Source organism: Manis javanica, chromosome 7, assembly GCF_040802235.1.
Source record: "Manis javanica isolate MJ-LG chromosome 7, MJ_LKY, whole genome shotgun sequence".
Lineage (NCBI taxonomy): Eukaryota > Metazoa > Chordata > Mammalia > Pholidota > Manidae > Manis > Manis javanica.
The window spans coordinates 107,442,353-107,459,421 of NC_133162.1; the positions used below are offsets into that span (position 1 = coordinate 107,442,353).

General features: G+C 37.5%; 1 protein-coding gene across 1 annotated transcript in view; it reads left to right on the forward strand.

The window, feature by feature from the left end:
- THSD7B (thrombospondin type 1 domain containing 7B) overlaps positions 1 to 16,266 on the forward strand; it is a 905,223-nt gene extending 888,957 nt beyond the window's left edge. The window contains exons 23-28 of the mRNA XM_037020802.2: positions 748 to 921; positions 1,022 to 1,117; positions 3,366 to 3,448; positions 5,676 to 5,868; positions 9,014 to 9,101; positions 15,128 to 16,266. Of these exons, the coding sequence (XP_036876697.2) occupies positions 748 to 921; positions 1,022 to 1,117; positions 3,366 to 3,448; positions 5,676 to 5,868; positions 9,014 to 9,101; positions 15,128 to 15,209 (716 nt within the window). The 3' untranslated portion in view covers positions 15,210 to 16,266. The remainder of the gene's footprint in view (positions 1 to 747; positions 922 to 1,021; positions 1,118 to 3,365; positions 3,449 to 5,675; positions 5,869 to 9,013; positions 9,102 to 15,127) is intronic.
- Positions 16,267 to 17,069: the final 803 nt, after the last annotated feature.

Genomic DNA, 17,069 nt, shown 5'->3' on the forward strand with positions numbered 1-17,069 from the left:
AAAGTACTTAACAGCACTTTGTACATTAGCTAGCACTCAAAACGTGCTGATGAATCCCTGAGTGGATGAGTCTCTGGCTGATGGCATGGTAGGAGCAAGTAAGGCTATCGGTTTATGAAAATACTTTGTTAAGTGGTCAAGTTCTATTTAATTATGAATATATAGTTTCATGAAGTGTATGATTTAATTTTGATCCTAATAATACAACTTTACAGTTGCTTAATATACCCTATATATCCTTATAATACAGAATTTTACATATATGTAAACATATGTATGTATATATGCACACAGGCATGTGTGTTTATATTATTTAACATTCATTAGGCCCAAAGATACTCCACTTCAGCATCTTACTCTCTTCATATGGTTTCTGTGAACATCCATTTTGCAATGTTATGCTGCTCTTTGAAAACTGAGGCACTATAATCTTTACCTTTTAAAAAGTTTATTATCACTGGCAGACACATAGTGTTCTCTAGATAATTCTACTGTGATTTGAAGCAAAGTAGCAGCAATCTGGTTTCTGGCACTCTCTTGCTAAACTAGATTAAACCATAAATCATGTCATCCTTCTTAGTACTTTCTAATTTGAAAATTGGTCAAAGTAGACTGTGAAGAACCTAGAACCCTCCCCATCACTGCACCATCACCATGCACCTCACTGTGAACTCTGTCCACGTAAATGCCGTCAGCAACCAGTTTTCATGTTTTTTTCCTCCTGCTCCGTGCTGCCCAATCCTGCAGGGGACTGCCACTTAACGGAATGGTCAGAGTGGAGTACATGTGAATTAACCTGCATTGATGGAAGAAGCTTCGAGACAATAGGTCGCCAGTCTAGGTCAAGGACATTTATAATCCAGTCTTTTGAGAACCAAGACAGCTGCCCCCAGCAGGTTCTAGAAACACGCCCGTGTGCAGGTACCAAGAACACTTTTTGATTCTTAGCTTTGATTGATCAATGCTTATTCTATTTTTATGTGAAGTATAATAGAACTGCTGTTACCATATTTACTTGCAGGAGGCAAATGTTATCACTACACATGGAAGGCAAGTCTTTGGAACAACAATGAACGAACTGTATGGTGCCAACGTTCAGATGGCATTAATGTCACAGGTATTCCTATTTAAGATTATGTGGGCACTTCAGAAAGATCTCTGAGTGTGGCTGTGTGAGAATTCACTTACAAATTATAAGCAAGGATAGACTGGGCAAGTGACATTAGATGATCTTCATAGCAAATTGTCATTAGGCCTTTACATCTTAAAAAGCAAACAATTCTATTTGAAGACTCATATCAGACAACTTAAATAAGCTGAAACACAATAACTGTTCCTTAAATATTATGATCTGAGACAAAAACTGGTAAAAACAATCCTACATTAAAGCAATGGTCTCAAAAATTTTAACTCATGTAACTTTTCAGTAAAAAGTTTTTGAGGACATATCTCAACATATTATATTCCTGCACTGCTTTTCTAATATATCATATTCTAAAACACAGAATTTGAAATTTAAAGGGTTGATAAAGATATAAAAGAAATTAAAATATTGGTTAATGGTGCAGAAGTCTTTTTGCTATAAATCACAGATGCTGTATTCATGCACTGAAAACTTAGTTTTTTACTATCATGCTGGTCATGAGAATTTGATCCAATTATAGACTGAAGAACGATTTCCTCATTCCCACAATGGATACAATTTGTACAAATGGTCTCTTTGACAGTTGCAAAGATTTTTGTATGTCTTCTTGTCAGGGAAAGTTAAATGTCATTTTTTTTACTTAGTATTGAAGCTGAAAAGCCCATTGTAGGGGTGGGAGAATTTTTACTTTTCTATATAGGAACAGAATTGTCAGCTCCTCCTTTTTATTGTTTGCCTGTTTTTGCATTAATGGTATTTCCTTTAACCATAGCTCATCCACACAATAATTTACTTTAAGCTACTTGCCCATTTTGTAAGTTGTTGTTAAAACTAAACATATTGTAAATCTACTTAGCCAGGAACACAGAAAACATAACCTGCAATATGCCAAGAATTGACACACTGGTACGGGTCACCCTATCAGATACTGTGCACCGAGCATTGTGTGCACAGTGCATGACACAGGCCACCAGCTAGCAAATGTGCTTGGTTACCAGTTGCATCTGCTAAGTATTGATAGACCTAAATTTCATTGTTTTAATTTAAACAAAATGTTGCATAAAGTAATCAAATTCGAACTGGGAACTTCTTCCCAATTCCTAAGAAGGTCCCTCCGACAGGGCGGCCCATGCTATGCTTCTGAAGATCACTGGTTTACAGAGTGGAACGCACGGTCCAAGCACTGCTAGCAGCACAGGAAGGTGTGGTTATTTGCCACTAATGCCCAATTAATCAATTTCACACCCAGGTGCTAATTCTGGATTGTGGGTTTCTTAAAAATTCTGTGTGGATTTTGTTTTATTTTTCAAGTAGCACTGAGAATTTAGCTGCTTCATTCCCAGGGAAAACATAGATCTGACTGTTCCCTACACTATCTTAAGCCCAAAGCTTTTTGCTAGCTACAAAATTATGAACTGTAATTAATTGGTTAACAATTACAGTAATGCAAAGGTTGTAACCTGTAAGTGCAACCACTATGACATAAATAACAGTTTACATATTTCCCTCAAATATCATGGCAACTTCTTAGCTTAGTACCAGAAAGGAATGACTATTATGTAAATGATTTTCAGATTATAGAGGCATCATTCCATCCATTTACTCAAAAATATTTAATGAGCACCTACAAGTACTGTGTCAGATCCATGATTAACTCTTCTGTAGCTTAAATGTTTTGCTCTTAAAAATATGCATCAGGGTCTACATATGACTGTGTGTGTATGTGTGCCTGCATTCTGGTTGAAATGCATTTTTATATCGAAATGTCTGATACTGTGGTCCGTGAATCAATTAGGGGCATTCTTTTAGCATTTGGTTGTTGGCAATTGGTGTAAGTGCCTAGTTGGGGTATTCAGGAGCTGGAGAAAAATATACAGAGAAACAGCCTTCAAGCAGATGTATTTTCTGCTCCTCAACTTTAATTGAGATTTCATCAATTTTTGTACTGATCCTGGCACACTCAGACTTTGCCCTCAAGCATAGCCATGATAGAATTACATTGCCACCGAGCAGGTATAAAAACTCCACTGCTAACATTTGTTAGCAGAGCCTCTTGTCTCAAGCACTCCTCCCTGGAGTAAACAATAAAATAAGATTGGGCCACATGTCAGCAAATGGAAATAAAACATAATATTGTTACAAAGTGGCCAGGGCCAGAGAGAAAAAAATATGTAATGTTTATCAGAAAAATCTGCAAATGATGGTGGGATCTCCTTTGCAGGCGGCTGTTCCCCTCAGGCACGCCCTGCTGCTATCCGGCAGTGTAATCCAGCCTGCAGAAAACCCTTCTCCTACTGCACACAGGTGAGTCTCATGCTGGGGACTTCCACAAGTGTTTTAATTGCTGTTATGCATGTGCTCTCGATGGTTTCCAGTCACTGCAGACCTGGCAGCAGTTCCACATGCCCACGATACCATCTAGAGGCATTTGTGGGAGTAATCACAGCTATATAAATGAATAATCTATTTGCAGGGCCAAATGTTAAGGAAAGCAAGCTTTTTCCTACAAATCTGTCTATAGGCAAATCTGTCTCTCAGATAGCTAATTTACATTAGCTGTTTATCAATAATGTTCTCAGTTTATTCTTTCACACTTAGCCTTTCATATACCCACACTGTTTTGAAATATAAATGCATGTTTATACTTACTAAATGTACATACTATGGTTACTGTACATTTTTAGTTCATTTTAAATAAGTCATGTATGTGCCTATATATACAGACTATGTTGTGTGTGTATATATATATACACACACATACACACATTTTTTAAAGCACATTTCTCCTGATTCTTCTTAATCCCCTATCTGGTTCAGAAATTAATACAAAATGTGCAATATATTCTAATCAATATCATTCATAGTATGTAATGCATATATAGTATTTTAAAAGTTATCTTATATTCCTTAAAGAAACAAATTTCTTGTTATTGTATGCTTTTTCCAAAAATGATTTAGTTAAAAATAATTCAAGCACACAATCCTATTTTACAGCTCTTCTACTTCAAGGTGGGTTAATTTTTTACCACAGAAAAGCTAGTGACCAAACTTACAGAGAAGAAAAGATCAGCAACAGCTCCTTGGGCTGCTGATTTCTGCAAAACAGAAGTTGTGGCTTCCCATTAACTCTCTGGATACCCTCTTTATTAAACATAAACACTTGTTCCCTTGAATCTTTGGCATACGTGACTGGCTCAACTATTCACTCAGACTAATCGAGATGATCTTGAATAGATGGCTTTCATAACCACGCATATTGTCTTAATTAGTTCTCTCCATTGAACACTGTGTCAATTAAACTGAAGTGCCAAAATAATTGTCATAATTATATGTTTTCTGCCTGTTTACTAAACTCTGGGCAGTTATTGATTATAGCATATGCTTTTCCTCCCTTTTCCTTCTGTAGGAGATTGAGGTGTTCTCTTGGTGATGGTATGGCTCTTCCAAGTCAGGTCAACAACCCGTGACCCAGATAAATCTAGCTGATTCATAGGGATTGATATGAGGGGCTCTGTGAGGCTAGGCCTGGTCAGAAAATGCCAAATAAATCATCTCAGGTAAAGAGCCCTTGTAGAAAGTCAGAGACCGTAACGAGTATGTACTATTCCTCTCAATTGTCTTTATGTTTGCTGGAGGAAGAACAGTTATTGTCATTTCACTTCCAGACAGCGAAAGAAATCATCATCCATTATACCTTCTCATAGTGGGCTTAGGTTTATTGGACATGAAAGTGACCAGAAATCTACAAATATGAAGGACATGTGGTCAGGATGCCAGCTAGGAGTGTGGTAATGGGATGTGGTGTGAACATGGAGGTTACCAGAAGGAAGGATATGCAGATCCCTCTTCTGGAAGTGTGCTTTTGGGGAAATCTTTTTTTCTCCACTCAGGCTGCCCTCCTTGAGTGCAGAAGCAAGAATGCAAGCAGAAAGGTAGTTCATGCTAGTGAATGATCAGTGGTAGAAGGTGATAGAGGCATTCAGTGGCTGGAGCAGTAACAGATACCAAAGAGCACAAAACCCAGAGAAGCTGTGTACATAATCCCTGTTTCTTTGCTTCTCGGTATCAGGGGTTGGGTGGGGGGAGTAGGCAGGACTCTGAACCAGCTGGGAGGAGAGTTGAAGATAATTTTGATTAAATGTCTTTAATATCTCTGTAAGAGAGGAAAGGATGGAGTTAAGGCCTTCTGTTGATTAAATAATTGTGATTTCATATTTGGAAAGTAATTTTCATTGCCCACCGGATTGTCTCAATTACTTTTTCTTTGCTCTATAAATGCTTCAGTATTATTGTATTTGGAAAGGATTATAAATTTCTTAAAAATTTGATGATTTATGTAAGGGTTGACTTTGAAATCCAGGAAGATGAACTGTTTACTGGCTTTCCATCTGTTTGGCAAGTCTGTTACTGAAAAAAAACCTAAATTGCCATGACATATCATGCAAATAGTCAGTGATTCCCACATTTAAATTGTTCTTTTTCATCTGCATAACACACCGTGTAGCCATGAAAATATGTGTTTTTGCTGTAGGGTGGAGTTTGTGGTTGTGAGAAGGGCTACACAGAGATAATGAGATCAAATGGTTTCCTGGATTACTGCATGAAAGTACCTGGCTCAGAGGATAAAAAAGCTGATGTGAAAAACCTTGCTGGGAAAAACAGACCTGTGAATTCAAAAATACATGATATTTTTAAAGGATGGTCTCTTCAACCCCTTGATCCAGGTATGTTTCACTTATGAGTAAGAAATGTACCTTTTCTCATGGGGTTTGGGGTTCATATCATGACCACTGCTCACAACAGAAAGAATGGTGGGAAGGAGGACAAGTGAAGAAAAGGAAGAGGCGAGATGGTCTCTTGAAGGTTTCTCAAATTTGAGTGTTGTATGATGTGCGGTTCCCTTTAACTGTAAAATGTTCTTGTGCATGGCCGAGGACATTTTCCTGTCTCAATCTCAGTCTAAAAGGTGCTGGATTCAGTAACCAGAATATTAACCTTTAAAATTATTTTAATTTTTAATTATCTCTGCAAAAAGGGTATGCTTTTATAACAGTGAGTTTGTGTATATGATTGAAATTTTAAAATTGGAACATGTCCAACGAAGCTATCTGGTTTGAGGAACACTGGTAAAATTGTGGAGAACATAAATTTCAGAGGCAGACAGACCTTGTTGGCACCGTGGCTCAGAATCTACCCATTCTGTGATTGCGCATAATTTCTTCACCTTTCTGGAACTGTTTGTTCATCTATGAAATCAGTCCAGATACCTACTCTGTAGGAATTTTGTGGGTATTAGCACAATGCCTTGTAGGGCTCAGGAGTTAAGGACAGGAATGAACATTTTATTAGAGGTTTCTGTGCACCCTATCATTCTGTCCTGGTTATATTATATGAATTGTCTCATTTGGTTCTTGCAACCTTAGATGTCATCCTCCCATCTTATAGATTAGGCATTTTATAGATTAGGAGTCTGATATAGTGCAAACGAATTTGACCAAGGTCTCACCACCAGGAAGTGTGACAGGAAGGTTTGAACTGTAGGTTTGCCATATGGCACTTGTCTCTGCTTCCCAGTTTGTAAAATGGACAGAAGGTTCTCTGTGCCTATCATGCATACCTCTCCTGAGAAGCACAATGCCACCAGTGACTAAGCAAAGCAGCATCCCTAATGGGGCACGGAGAGGAAAGAGATGGACAAAGCGCAGCCCAACATACCCTGGGAACTTTCCTCCCAGACCTTAGAGCTTTGCTGTACAAAACGTGCCTTGACAATGTGCTTAAATGAAAAAAAGACCAGAGCCTGGGCCTAAAGGACCCTAAATCTAATGGGAGAAACAAGAAACACTCCTCAAACAACTGTTCAGGATGACCACAGTATCTTACTCTCTTTTGATTTTCTTGTATGTTTGGACATGCCATAGATGTTTAAAAACACCTTAATCATTTGGGGACTAAACCAGCAGTAGATTTAAATTTGAAGGGAACATGATATAAAATGTAGCCAGGCTTACTTGTTGCCTATAGACCCTATTTCAGGAAGAAAATTACAGTGAAGTTCTAGGGAAATGAGTCCTCAAATCTATATGAGATCTTTAACTTTTGGGAGTCTAACTAAAGCATCGATAATATCATGTATGTGAATATACATATGTGTGTCTATGTGTTTCACATGTATACTCATATATATACCATTGTGTACATGTGAATATATATACATTTAGTCTGGGAAGAGTGTGATTTTTCATTAGGTTCACATGATGGCAATATAAATTGGAGCAATCGTTAGGAGGACATTTAGGCAGTATGTATCATATATTATGATCTAAAATTTCTCTCCTAAGCATTCTTCATATAGTGGTAGTCATTATATGATTGCTTGTTATATAGCAAATTAGTGGAAACAAGCTGTCTACAAATGGAATAGAAAAACAATAATGATACATTGTGCAATATATCTCAGATACATTTAAAAAAGACTTGCCTTTATGAACTAGCATGGGAATATTTCCAACATATGCTGTCAAGTGAAAACAAAAAGTACAAGTCAACCTGAATGATATGCACCAGTTGTGTCTTTTTTAAAAAAAGTCTATTTGTGTGCATGTACTCACATGTTTTCATGTGCAGAGAAAACTATGGGCTGGTGCACAAGGAAACTGGTAATCATGGTGGTTCCTATGTAAGAACTGAGAAAGGGGCAGGAAGACATTTTTCTCTACCTTTTATAAGTTTGATCCTATCCATTAAGTTATTTAAAAAGGTTAAGTTAATTTAAGTAACATGGCTTAAAGATTACAGACCATATATCCCTCTATCCTGGGGATTTAAAAGTACTGGTCTTCCCAGAGCTTCAGCTCTGTGGGATTCAGGGCTAATAATTTCATCATTAGTGTTTCAAAGAGATCAGAAAGCTTTGTTAAAAGTGTTACGACATAGACAAATATCATAACTACCCTGAAACCACATTCTCCAACCTGACTGAGGCTTGAAAGTGTCTTGTAAGCAAAACTATACTAGGTAGTTATAACATAATTGAATGTAATTGTGATTCCATTCCAAACAAGTGCTGCTTACGATAGATTTTGATGGTTTTTCATCTCATGGAAGCCTTTAGAGTAAGATGTTGCTAAGAGTTTTTTAGCCCTGCAGCTAGTGATGTTCACGTGTGTAATGAACCTTCTGTATGTATCTTTCAGAAGGCACACAATTCCTCTTGGGTGCCAAGGCATTGCCTTTTGTCAGTCCACCACTAAGCTAGCTGTGTGCTCACATAAAACACTGGATTTCCAGAAATGAATCAAATCTCTATTTGTATAAAAACTATACATGCACGCAAGTTATAACTTATGTAGTGAAAAAGACAAAATAGATCAGATCATCTCTTTCTTAACTCTGGCAGATATCAAATCCAAAATAATATATACTTGTACACATGTGAATTTTAATCTGCATTTATTAGCTTGGTCATGTAGCTTTTGTTCACTCAGCATCATTCAGGAAGCAATACCAGCAACAATGGTTGTTGTAATTTTCATTGCCCACCGGATTGTCTCAATTACTTTTTCTTTGCTCTATAAATGCGTCCGTATTATGTATATGACTATGCACACATGAAAATAAATTCAAAATAGTCTGTTAATTATTAGAAGTGATAATTGCTGGTATTTGGCATTGTGAAAAATTTAATATAACAGCTTACATTTTAATTTTCACCCTTTTTTAACAAACATTTTATAACTGTCACATATGGCTATTTTCACTTATGCCTATGACTTATGCAAATCTCAAAATTCAGACAAAAAATAATAAATTCAGATAAGAAGTAGAACTTTTGTATGATTAAGTTTGCTTTCTCTCTCTTTTAAATAGATGGCCGAGTGAAAATCTGGGTCTATGGTGTTTCAGGTTGTGGTTTTCTTATCGTGATTTTCCTGATATTTGCTTCCTACCTTGTTTGGTAAGTACTAAGTAGTAAGAATTGCTGAAGAGTTGAAATACAAGATCATTATCTTTGTTGTCTTCATTTGAAAGAACGTTATTTTATTTGATTTTCAAATAAGATCAGAAGGTAGAGGAGACAAATCATTAGTCAGGACGTTCTGTTGTGGTATTTTAATTTCTATCAGTAGCTTCCAGCTTGGACTGCACACTGCCACCTCATGGGGCCCAATACTTGGGTGCCAGCCACAGAGATTCTGATTTAATTAGTCATGCATGAGGCCAGATTGTTTAAAAGCGTCCAGGTGATTCTAATAGATAATTTTAGTTCTTAAAGTTGTCTGATCTTAACCAGTGAGGTTAAACTGGCCAGTTGGTTCAAACAACCTGTTTAGTACATTTTAAATAGTAGAGCATGATGTACATCTATATTGAGCAGCTGGGAGGGAAAATTTGACTGTCAATTCCAGGAACCCCATTTTTGAAGTGACTGGGTGTGAAAATTTTTCTCAGAAAATTATTAGTTTATTGTACAGAATATATTTTTGTTGACAAGCTGCTCTCAAAACAGAAGTAAATGCCTTTGAATGTTTTCAAGTGTGTTGAGAATATTTATTAGCTTCCTAAGCAAATGTTCACAGGATTTTTTATTTCCTTGAGATCAAAGTGTCTTTGCTTTTTTTCTCCAGATCAAAATATTTATGTTTTTACCCAAGTTTTAATCTTGATTCAAATCCAGCCTTTGTATATTAAACCTAAAATTCTGTTTCCAAGGTTATACAGATTTTAAATCTGCTCTTGGTCAGTGAAAGTTAATGAAGAAAATAAAGATGATTTTAATTATTTTGGCCACCTATAGTGCTAGAAATTAAATCTTTAGAAATTGGATTTCTGTCTAACTGGTGCTATAGTAAACAGTAACACCTTTAGTTACTCATTCACCCTATAATCTAATGATTTGACCAATTTTTGTCTGAATTGATAAATTTGTATTACCTTTATTCTGTCTTAATGAACAAATGTGGAACTGAAAGCCTTCTTTGACGTTCAGAGTGATGAGAAGCATTCAACACTGGGAAAGGCCTTAGATTGCAACAAAGGATATAAAAGTTGGACCATTGCTTTGAGAGCAATTTTTCAGTTGTCAAATACAGGGTAAGAGAGAGAGTATGAGTCTCTTCTAGTTGTTAACAGCCACATTTCCGATTTCATGGTCCTCTCTTCCTTTGAATATCTGAGATTAACACTCAGTAGTAGTTATAAATCCTGCCTTTTTACATTTCTCCATTTCTTTCAACTTAAAATTGTGTTAGCCTTAATCCATTCTTCAACAGTAAATATGAGGCACATCATGGAATTCTGGTAACAATTTTGTAGAAAATTTTTAAAAGACATGTAGAATTTCCCCTTACCTTTTAGTGACTAAATTACACAAATAATTATGTATTTCTCATATCTATCTATTTTCTTCATCCTCAAAGCCTGGCCTTAATAATCCCCCTTTGGGAGTAGCAATAAGCTCCATATTTGAACTTATTACAAATGCTCCCTTCTGCAGTCTACAACCAGATTAGTCCTCCTAAAACTTAGCCAGGTGAACAACACCTTGCCTACTCAGACACCAGCAGCGACTTCCCTTTGATGACAAATGAAAAGTCATGTTCTCGCTGCCTAGCCAGTCATCTCAAGTCTTCCACATTTTAAGCCTGGACAACTCTTTCACCTTTGTCTTCTATTTCCCCATGCCCTGGACAATCTGGTGTGCTGTATAGGCCCAAATATATTTAGGTTCTCATGGAAGAGCATTTTTAAAAATTCCTTCCTTAATAAGATTTTTGTATTTTGATAAAATAGTAAATTTCCTCCTATAATTCCATAACAAAGCTTGCATCTTTCAGCTCCATTACTCTGTCATTGCTTTAGTCTCCCTTTCCATCATCAAATTCACTTTCTCAAGTTTACCATATTCATTTCCACCCAGGTTGTGCCACAGCACTTCTTTTAGTGTTGTGGAAATTATATCTCAAGCTCCGAGTATCTAATCACATGTACTGGGGAGGTTTGCTATTTCATTTGTACTAGGCATGTATATTTATAATCTCCCTTAAGGATTATGTTTTTGTATTGTAAAGGAAGCTCCTCCTAATATGAAAGATCTATAAAGTTTGAATATAAGGCTACAGCCTCTTTCTGAAGGATAAATTTTTGGGGAGAGGTAACCTTATATTAGGACCCTTAGGATGGTACCTTCTAATTTTGCAAGGAGGCTTCTGCTTTCATAGTATACTCCTTATATGCTGTTCATCTAGAATGAATTATTCATCAGCTATTGGCATTCTACCAGTTCTTCCCAGTGAAACTCAAATGCCAACATTTTTCTGTCAGTCTGGAATAGCTTGTGCATGCCTGCACCCTCTGTGGCATTTACTGTATGCTGGCCTTGTAAACATCTTCCTCCTCTGTCAAACCCAAGGTTACTGGGGCAGCGGGGAGTAAGTAAGGGGTAAAATCTGTTTTTCAGAGCACAAATCTGATAAATAGTAATTGAGCAAATAAAGAGTAGATAAGTAAAAATATAATTTATTATTGCCCATGATTTTTAGAGACAAATGTCAGGGAAATATCTGTGTCAAGATATTTTCTATACAGGTACTATACTCAAGTTGCCTTATTCAGTACTCACAATAACTTTAGGCAAGTTGTTATTATCCCCATTTTAAAGAAAGAGTAAGTAATCCTCAGAAAAGAACTTACTTGAGGTCATCAGCCTAGCAAAAATCACCTCAAGGTTTGCCTAATCCCAGAGTACATGCTCTTTTCACTGGTTTTCAGATCTCTGTAGTTTCTTTCCCCTTTGTGGTCCTAAAACACTCTTCATAGTGTCTATAGCTTGCACATATTTTTTTTAGAGGTTCCTAGTTTCCTAAGTAAGCTATAAACCTGGGAGTGTACCTGTTGATACCAAAATATACACCATTTCCTGCTACATGTGAGCTGCCTACAGAATGCAAATGGACACTTTCACAGCATGTATTTTTAGTAAATAGCTTGCAGAGACTTAGAGGATGATGGTTGTGGAGAGCTTATATTTTCTCCCCAAAATAAAAAGGCTCAGCACAAGAGAACTGCTACAATATGCCAGGTCTTAGGTGTATACTTTAGATGAAAGGAACTTATAACAAAACTTGGAAATGGTTTTGAGAAAATATAGAAAAATAGTCTTCCTATGGAAGACTTCATTCAGACACAGCTATGATTTGTTTTTGGAATTTTTGAAATAGTATGGATGCCCCAGTTCCTCTGGCAATAAAGAGACATGAGGCCATTTAGAGGGGCAACCACTGGGTGAGCTTGCATTAGTTCATCTGGACATAGCCAGGAGTTACTGCAGATAACTACAGCCATTCTGCCTTGCCCAGCACAATGGAGCAAGTGAGCTCACCTTTTGCTCAACTTTGAGAGTTTGCCACTAGTTCTAGAGGCTCGGCCCTCCAGAGCAGTGCCTAAACAAAAGACAATTTATAGTTTTCATTAAACTATTTCATCTCTACTGGCCTGGGATAGGTCCACACAGCTTGAATTTAGTGGGGTTGAGAAATGTTAGCAGTTTGCCTGTCAGTTCAAAATGAGCTCAGTTTTCTGGCTTAATGGGTTTATCCTTTACTAAAATGTAAATGATTGTGGAAGAGTTTACTTTAAAATGTGTCAGTCAATAATCTCTTACAGAGCCAGGGTTGCATAACTGAATGACTTATGCCTACTCTAAAAGTGGTGGTAGCTGTCAAGAGTGCTCTGTTAGGAAGTTATGAGGCTAGTAACTTCAACAGTAAATATTAGGCACTCTTGGTCGCTGTCAAGAGTGCTCCGTTAGGAAGTTAGAAGGCTACACGTCAGTCCAACAGGAAGGAATAACGTGATGGATTAGAGATGTTCACAGTAGGTACGGGATGACTGGTGGTGGCGTATGTGCCAGGCATTTGTGGGTCCTGATTTAGTGTGATACCTTTTCTGATACTAGAGTTGAGGAGAAAAGCTTTAAGAAAAACTTATTTCTCAAGGGAAAAATGAGTATCAGTAAGGGAGAAAGGAAACGGCGCAGAGGCCGACAAACACAAGTCTCCTACTTGCTGGCGTTGCTGAGGAGAGCCCTGTGACTCAGCTCTTCCTCTCAGGGCTCTTCTTAGCTAGCTGAGCAGCTTTGTATAGCCTCTGCCACCCAGCATCGTGCCACCTTATCATTTTGCCAACATCTGAGAACTTGTAAACTCCATTAAGTTCTTAGATCTCACACATTCAAAGCTATGACTTTAGAATCTGTCAGTTGACAGGTTACACAATATGAAATGACTTCTGATAAAGGTGGTCTTCATTACAACCACCCCACACACCCTGTGGCCCCCAGGGATCCAAGGCCTCCCTCTACCTATTAGAAGTCCTCTTTATTTTCTAGAGGTAAATATGATTTTCCTAATTCCATACACAGAAACTCATAAAAAAAATCTAATGCTGAAGATTTTTCCAGGCCCAGCTCACAGAGGCTGGCCAAATACAGATATCTTCCAGGCAAATCACTGTCTCGTCATAGAGATCCAGCCAGCTCTAGCCTTCTTCCTATTTTTTTCTTTGCCTAACAGCCCTTAGCAAATGCCAGTTAAGAGTGGCTTGCCAAAAACTCTGTCTGGAAGTGCTGCTTTTCCTCCCTCTTCTTCCCCTCTGCCCAGAAAGCCAGGGGATGCAGGAGGCGGAAGACCTCAATAATCATTTCAGGTGACCTTCCTTGTATTTTTTGACCACAAGACAACCCCATGACCACCATCGTGGGCACATAAGCTGTCACTTCCAAGTGGCCCCAAGCTTTTATTTGTGAGATTTGTTAGTATTTTTTAAACACTGCAGCTCAGTGTGCTCAGGACCCCATTTCAAGCTAGATCCAGGCTCTGTGCTAAAGCCTGGATCCAGCAATATTACCGGAGCCACTCACTGGAATGAACTTAAGTGTTAATATAGACAGTTAAATTAAATGTTATTCAGATAATTATACAATAACTACCCTTTTGAGAAGTGGGAAGGACATGGGAAACAGGAAATCAGAAAAATGCAAAATACTCAGTAGGGCTTGGCCCTTTGGATGCATCCGATTAATAATAGATGCTACTGTAAATAGTATAGAAATTTGGAGACAGGGAGGGAGGTAGCTCTCTGATGGTGAGGGCCACCCAAAAGATTTCTGGACTCTGAAGGGACAGCAAAGTAAAGCATTGAGGAGGGAAAGGAGATAGTATGGGAGGTGTGGGCAGTGTGTGGTAGAATTCAAACTATAAATATTCATGAACATAAATTGAGACTCATGAACATAGGGATTGACCCATACTAAGAATCAAGGGGCATAATGCAGGTTGTTTTGTCCCTGTATAATTTGGAACTGTTACCAAACTTTAGCTTCTCTCTCTCTCTGAAGAGGGATAGCAGCCCTACCTGACCTGGCAAAGTTGTTGCCCTCCTCAGGTAAAACAGACCAGGTGAGAAAGGCTTCACAGGGCACAGAAATCAGTGAAATTTTCCTGACTCCCCTGACTTGGCATCTAACTGTCAGGTTTCAGGCCAGAGCAGAAGTGTGGTGACTTAAAAACAAGACCAGGGCAGGGGAGTCTGGCTGCTCCAGCTGCTTATGATGTTAAACATCTGTGATATGAAGGTCATAGCTTAGGAATTAGTGAGTAGCAGATGTTTGCATTACTGCATCTAAGCAAGAACAAGAAAACAGCCCACTACCAAGTTCCTTATTTGCACTAAACCATTTTTAAGATTTTGAAAAGACAACAGCTTCTCCTTAAAATGTGGTTCAAGTATACAAGCATTCAAGAGGAACCCTCACTTAAAATGTGGTTCAAGTAAACAAGCATTCAAGAGGAACCCCCACCAATCCAGAAAAATAAATCATTTGTCATTTAACAACTTCAATTTCTGTACCCCACAATTGTCTCTGGCTGGTGAAACAGAGATCAGTGATCTTCCTTTACACAAGGTATTCTTTTCCTTTTGCAGCAAGAAGCCAAAACCTCATCAAAGCACACCTCCCCAACAGAAGCCTCTGACCTTAGCCTACGATGGAGACTTAGACATGTAACCTGAAAAAGAAACCCAAATGTAGACATCAGCTGCCTTAACCACTTTCTCTTTTGTAGCTCTCAGACTTCTCAGTTTTTTGAGGAATCTCATGATGTGATATATTGGGCAGAATACAAATATTGCAAAAGTAATATTGCCTCAACTTCATTTGGACATGGAGTCAAGGATTATTAGGTCTGCCATTTTGCTTTCAAGTTGTTTGTGGGTGTGTTTAATTTTTTGATTTTCCCAAGAGTCCTGAAAACCCCTCTCTTCCTGTTTGGAAATGGGAGGAAGAAAGTATGATGAGTTCCCACAGACTTCAGTAAACTTTATCTTCAGCAGCATGACAATCTGGAGGAAAGTCCAATCAAGGCATTTACTGTAAATGATGAGTCTAACACTGCATTGTTATGCACTATATTAGTGCACATCCTTATTCCCATACTTCAACACTGAGTTTTCTAGCGTTTACATTGGTTCAGAGACTTTCAAACTGGATTGCCTATTTTCACAAACAGAAAGAATGGGTTACCATTTCAGAAATTCTCTGAGTTTTTACCTTTAAATATTGTATTTTGTTTCATAGCCAGGGGACAATGGCACTGTTGCATTTATTGGGGAAAAAAAATGGAGTGTGAGTAATTGCTGGACTAGGTGAAAGCTAGGTGGTTTCTGAATGAAATAGGTGATTACACTAGAGAACGAGGTAGATTATTTGATTACTGAGACTGTATTTTAACCAAAACTTAGACCATGTAGATATGGCATTAATCACACACAGTTGTAATTCAGTTTAATGATGACAAACTCTGCTTTTGTAATTTCAATTTTCTTATCTGAATATTTATAAATTCTTTTTTCTGAATTTAATTATCTGACCTGATTTAATATACATCAAACACTGATCCTGTTTGTAGGAAGTCTTGCTTTTATAAGGTTTCAATAATACCTAAAACAACACATTAAAAAGCTGAAACCATTTTATGCAGGTAATTGTTTGTAATCATAGATGTTGAAAGTAAGAAGGTGCCATCTTGTGGTATTTGACTTGTACTTATAACAAATAAAGTACTCAAGAGACAGACATTGGCTGTTCTACAGTTATTCATTATTTCTGAAGCGCCCTTGTTTTAGGGGGAAAAAAACACTTTTAATAAGTTTCTCTGTGTTATTGTTTCAGAAATTGGCAACTGAAATTACTGACAGGGAAAAGGGATCTTATCTCACATTCTCAGCATGACAAGGTATACTATGGAAAAAGAGCCAGCCACAATTACACAGACTAGCTTTTAAACACTATTTAAAGCTCAGGTAACATTAGAACAAACCACTATAATTAAGTGAACTAATATGTAAATGAGCTGAGAAAATGTCCAAGCTGTAGGATATTTTCATTTATACTATAACTTAACCATTCAACACTAATTTTTATCCAATGGCATTATGGTTTTACAAGAAAAAAACAATAGCTCGTATCAACAGTGTGATTGAAACAACCCCTAGAATTGTCCTTTTATTAGTTCACTCTATTAAGGCTTCAAAAGCTTCAAGAGCCTTCATACTGGTTCAGAGGATCCTCCCCCAGAGATCCAATCCTAGTTGTGACTTTACCATCTGCGTGATCTTGTACAAGGATTACAAACTATCTCTGCCTTTGTTGTTTGACCCACAAAATGAAGATGAAATAATTTAACATTATTGTCTAACTTAAGAGGGAAACAGATTTCCAGTTCAAAATGGTAATAGAGGAGAGTACTGAACTCACCTCTTGCCATGGACACACTGAATCTGCATTTACATATGGAATAATTCCCTCTGAATGAAACCTAAAACTAGCTGAGCAACTCCTACACATCAGGCAAACAAGAAAAACCAA